General features: G+C 40.2%; 1 protein-coding gene across 1 annotated transcript; it reads left to right on the plus strand.

Annotated features, from left to right (window-relative positions):
- The first annotated feature begins 4,459 nt into the window (after nt 1-4,459).
- LOC137240850 (homeobox protein MSX-1) lies at nt 4,460-5,143 on the plus strand. Its single transcript, XM_067767724.1, has 2 exons — nt 4,460-4,760; nt 4,845-5,143. The coding sequence occupies exons 1-2, from the start codon at nt 4,460-4,462 to the stop codon at nt 5,141-5,143; spliced, it is 600 nt and encodes a 199-aa protein (XP_067623825.1).
- Nucleotides 5,144-5,856: the final 713 nt, after the last annotated feature.

Raw genomic sequence — 5,856 nt, forward strand, 5'->3', positions numbered from 1 at the left:
CCCAGACCAGATTTAATCTTCAGCTGAACATTTTTCCATACTTAAGAAAACTTCAAGGATAAACTTCAAGGAATGGATTCAAGATTAGTTAATAAATGGAGCTGAAGGCACATATCTCCCGATTGGATAAGAGTATGGTTTGCCCCATTCATAAAAAAGCCGTCCCCTAAACTGCTTCAAATATGCAAAACCCAATTAGCCTGCTTATCGTGGACGGTGTCGAGAGAAGATGAGAGGGCTCTTGAAGTGTTCGAGAGAAGAAATCGCCGGAAGATTTGTGGTACTCTCCGTGATGCTGACGGCGAGTATCGAAGGAGGTATAATGATGAGGTGTGTGAGCTTTACGTGTATATTAATATAGTGTAATGACTAAAAGCCCAAACGATTTGCTTGTTAGGTCATGTTAAGCGAATGAACGAAAGAAAGTTTTTTCAGTCGACACTGCAGTTTGGAAGCAGAGGAAGGGGAGACTTCTCTTGGTGCTCTCAATTGGTGTCAGTTATGGCGAAACAGGTATAGCTGCAGTGACTTGTTATGAAACGACAAAAATTGCTAAGGGGACTAAGCGCCAATTATTGATGAGGATAATGATGCAAAGCTTATGCGACGTTGCTCTCCTAGCAATAGAGCTTTTGATAATAGACTATTCCAATCGGTTAATCGCTTTCCGTCTCTCCTCTAATCGGGTGAAAAGCATTTTTTTTTTTTGCCGGCAATTTGTATTTGTGCATGAATTGGGACATTGTAAACAAGAGTCGCATACCCAATCAATGCTGCACGCCAGCGTGTTAGCCGATTTTGAAAGTTTTTCCCAGACCATACTTACAAGGCGCATCACCCCAACATTGTACATCGTATTTATGAGATAACATTGTAATTGATACTTTATAAAAATTAGCTGTCTACTTACATAGTTGGCGTTTTTCATGTATGTATGTCAAAACAATTACATATCTATCAAAATATTTGAGATATACCGCTCAACTTGTTTTCTCATCGAAAATCACCATTCCATGTGATCTACGCACATACATACATAACACATATGGTGATTTGTATGAATACATTGGTGTACTACCCGCTTGATTTATGAATGAAAAAACAGCCTTTCAAAGCACCAACCCCTGATTTGATAGTTTAACAACAATCACAACAACAAATCCAAACAAACATTTACTGTACTACATCATTATTTGCATGAGTGCATTTCAAGTGGCCATAGTGGGCCAACCACATTTCAATTTGTGCTAATCTCATCTGAGAGGTAAAAATTTAATGCAAGTACCTGAAAACATATATATATATATATATATATGTAGATACATACAGTGTTGTGTAATGAAATAGGAATGATATGTACGTGATAACAGAACGTTTTTTTTCATATAACCTTCGTAATGTTTCGCAAGTGAGGTTAGGTTGAACTGGCCGGTCATTAAAGACCTCACATAGACTGAATATGCCCTTAGTGTTACCAGGATTTGTTTGACAACCAAACGGAGAACCTCTATTAGTTACCAGGACTTACTTATGTTATAAAAAACTCCGTCATGCAGTTCAAACGGATTCATTCTTGTATTTCTTTATGACCGGAAAAAGCACGCTTCTTCCAGAATTTATGCTGCTTTCTTCACGGCTACAATGTTTTATAAGTAAGCGATAGAAGGAGAACATTGGAACTGTGGTCATAAGCAATAGTGGCCATAATATTTTAACGAATTCTGGGGATTTCTGATAGTTATGCACCTTCTGCTAACGTTTGAATCGCTAAACTGTTGAATAAATCACTCCAATCATCCAATATTTAGTACTGCAAACTGGTCTTTATTTAGATTACTTTTGGAGTAGTACTTTACAATTATACTTCACAACCAATAAAAAAAATAAATGTAAGGCGCGATAACCTCCGAAGAGATCTAAGGCCGAGCTTCTCTTCCAATTTGCGTCGTGCTCCTCTTGATTTTCCCTACAAATTGGCCGGAGGGGACCTACATGTTTTATGCCGACTCCGAACGGCATCTGCAAGGCAGATGAGTTTTCACTGAGAGCTTTTCATGGCAGAAATACACCCGGAGCGCTTGCCAAACACTGCCGAGGGGCGACCCCGCTTCGAAAAATTTTCTTCTAATTGAAAAACCTTATTTCTAAAATTTTGATGTTGCTTTGCCCGGGAGTTGAACCCAGGGCATACGGTGTGATAGGCGGAGCACGCTACCATCACACCACGGTGGCCGCCTTCACAACCAATAGCGTGTTTAAATCAAAACTGATTCGTTATTACTCAGCTTGCGCTGCTTTTATACTCTCGGTTTCCTCGTTCACCCATTTATCCTAAAGTGTAGTAATTTCGCGAACAGTTGTAGCTCATTCTTGGTTATTTACCAATTCTTAACATGTATATCTGTAGTCCGCGCCTCTCCCATAGCCATATGCGTGTGTATGTGCGAGTAAGTACTTCGCTTGATGACTACATATTTGTGTGTGTGAGATATGTCTTCGTCGCCTTCTACATAAGAGTGGCTGCTTTATTGTTGTTGTGCATTTATTTAGTAGCAGCTTAGTGATGCTAATATTCGTCACAATATAAACAATTCAAGCATTTCGTTATAAATTTCAATCTAAGGGTTTTGCCTTGCCTATACTATTACAACGGCGGCCGAACAGGTTAAGGCGCGATTATCTGCCCGCTTTGGTAATGTATTATAACTCCATCTCCAGTTTCCTTCTTCGAGAAGCAAACAGACTATCAAAGAAAAGATAGAAGGAAAAGAAGAGGTGAAAAGAAAAAACAAAGAACAATATGGGATAAAGAAAAAGTTCAAAAAGTGAAGATAGGAGCAATTGCACAAGATATGGTCTCATTTCTCATTCCCGCTGTTACAGAAGCGACAAAAGTTATACTAGAAGATATGCTGAGTTTTTGCGTGTGGCGTTAGGGTCTGCAGTGAATTATAAGTACCCCCGATAATATTTGCAAGCTGCTATACGCGACATTATCGTGGCTTTATATCGTTTTGTTTTGCTACCCAGCAAACAACTTTATCTGACGCAGTCATGTATTTTGCAATGTGGCATGTGCCTGTGCTGATCTTTTATTGTAAGTTCTTATTGCTATGAATCGTTCAGATCCTATGGGGGTTGCAACAGCTACCCTTGCAGTCAAGTTATCCATTTGATCGATGCCATCCCCTTGTTTCGAGATCCGTAATCCATGCCAGCCCTCGTGTGTTACTAGGCGCGATTCAGCTTATACACATTGTGGAGCATTATTCATATTAATTAAGAATATTGCCTTAAATACGTTTTGTTGCAGATTTATCTCTGTACACAGTCTTATCAAGAATACTTCAACGTGAAATATGCTCAGATACTGCCCCAATGGTATGAGCGTGTTGATTCTATCACTGAATAATTCCTGATCCAATACCTTCCCTTAGTGTCTGTATACTATACAAGTGTGAGGTTCCATTGGAGATTTCTACACTGAAAATGTCTCATCTAGCTTTGTCTCCAACCTCTAACTCCAACTCTAAAGATCTTGAGCCTCCACCTGGATTAGAGGAAGCTGTTCCCTCATTTTCTGAATGTTATCAGACCGAAGTACTTTACTTTTGCTTAGATATTCTTAAAAGGTGCCCAGGAGGGTGCCTGGATCTCGAGGCGCCTCAATTGCCACCCTTTCTCACGAGCAATTGGATCCTTTCTCCACCTTCTTTCCTAACTTAGTGAAGGTCTTCCTCTCGCCTGGTTACCGTCATGCTAGTGTTCTAAACATCTTTCATCTTACCATCTCCAAAGAAATACCGACAACACCCTACCCTGTGGACAGGCTTTTGTGGTTCCTATTTATACCGGACCATTTCCTACAGAGTATACATATTCAGTCTAATAGGTTGCTGAATATACCTTCCATAGAGCACGAGGCAAAGAACGTACTGTGCTTGATTCGCGAACGTTCTCTATAAATCCTATAAGACTCAAAGCTTTACATCTACCTTTCTATGGATGTTTATTTTATGGCACATTACTGTACTTAATCCTGGGTAGGCACATTCATGCATATACAGAGCCATACATACCTACATTCTTGCGGTAGGCTTGCTGATACTCATACGTGGCTATGTTTGTGATCTTTAGCTAAGGGTAACGCCCATTTGAAATAACAATAATACCTCAATCAGTTTTAAATTGAATTGAAAACCCAGTTTTATTACGCCAGCTCACGCACACTCGCACATGCACAAATGTAACCTTCTGCTACTGTAGTCTTATTTCAATTAGCGCAACAGAGGGAGATGGCAAAAGATTCAGCTCTAAGCGAAATATTTCGCAATGGCGGCCACACACTCAGCACAGAAAAGATCCTTAAAAGGACATTACATTTGCCAATTGTGATCCAGTTTACTTTTATTTGCAAACACGTAAAGATAAACAAGACTAGTACTTGAAAAACGAAGCCATGAGCGATTTTAGTATTGATTATATCTTGAATCGTGCCGGTGAGAGATATGTTGGCACAAATGGTTCAATGAGCATTCTTGACAGGATTAGGCTAGCGGAAGAGCAGCGTCATCAACGGCGTCGGTATGAACAGCAGGAAGCCTTCAATACCTACCAAGCCGCTTTAGCTGTACAAAAGCCCAATATTAATGCTGGTGTTTTGAATGCCACCACGGACGGCCTTAACAACTCAAATATCGATCAAATGCCAATGTTCGATTGGCTCCAATATACACGCTATCATCCGCCACGTTTGCCACGTAAGTCAAGTTTATGCAAAGTGTTCATCTTTCAAACGCAAACTAATTATAGTATCACCTGTTTTGGTTCATGTTTTTTTTTAGGCAATTTACGCCAACCACCCGCGAAGCGCATGCCCGGCCGCCTACCACGCATTCCCTTTACACCCACACAATTGGAGTCTTTGGAAAATGCATATCGCATCTCGAATTACTTGAGTGCTGAGGAGGCGAATCAACTTGCCGACTCGCTGCAATTGACGAATACCCGCGTTAAAATTTGGTTTCAAAATCGACGCGCTCGTGAGCGTCGAGAGAAACGTGAACGTAACGAAAGCTATGATTCAACTTTATCATCAAATACATCAAGTCCTGAGCCGCAAATGGATGTCGTCGTACTTTAGTGAAGACGCCAAGTGTTAGAAAATTTATTGATTTTCAGGCGCTTAGAAGGAAACTGAGACGTGCCGATGATAGACGGGTCTAAGCCACGCTCCTACGCGAATTCGTATACAGCGAAAGGCTGTCAGTCCGGCGCATCTGCCCAAAACTTAGAAGAGTTTCCAACTACAAGCTAGCCCTGTCAGCTTCCAAATGGATTCGGTCAAGAGCTGCTTCCATCAAAAGAGATATGAAATTCGCTGTGATAAGGAGGGAAAAGGCGACCAACTATTCTATCAGCCGAATCTTGATTGGGAATTGCAAAAGAAGTTAACAATCAATATAAAAAGAGTTTACTAAAATGTCAAAGGTTTATATTGACTTCAATAAAAGCAAAATTAGTAAAATTAGTCAAGTTTGTTTTAGAACTTTTAATCTTGTTCACAAATGCTTTCCTCGAAATTTTAGCTGAAGGTCACTCATACGCTTATTTTGGGCAGCATATTCAGGCCAAATGCAATCCGGCACCGGAAAGTACATAAATCGAGTTTGTACATCGAGTAGTTTCTCAAACATGAGTTCCGGTACAGGTTTCTTTGAGGGCAACCTTTTGTTAAGATTGACCAATTTTGTTTAAGTGGGCTCGGTATTCAACGACGGCATCATGAAAATGAGCGTGTTTATGATGCTGATTTCCTCATACTCAGAAGATAATTCGAAATCTGTGTACACAAAA

Source organism: Eurosta solidaginis, chromosome 1 (assembly GCF_040869045.1).
Source record: "Eurosta solidaginis isolate ZX-2024a chromosome 1, ASM4086904v1, whole genome shotgun sequence".
In the NCBI taxonomy this organism is placed as follows: domain Eukaryota; kingdom Metazoa; phylum Arthropoda; class Insecta; order Diptera; family Tephritidae; genus Eurosta; species Eurosta solidaginis.

Excerpts from the sequence above, each read along its gene's own strand:
- LOC137240850 (XM_067767724.1), top strand. The coding sequence starts at position 4,460 with ATGAGCGATTTTAGTATTGATTATATCTTGAATCGTGCCGGTGAGAGA. Across the intron at positions 4,761-4,844 it reads TCATCCGCCACGTTTGCCAC|GCAATTTACGCCAACCACCC; the intron begins GTAAGTCAAGTT and ends GTTTTTTTTTAG.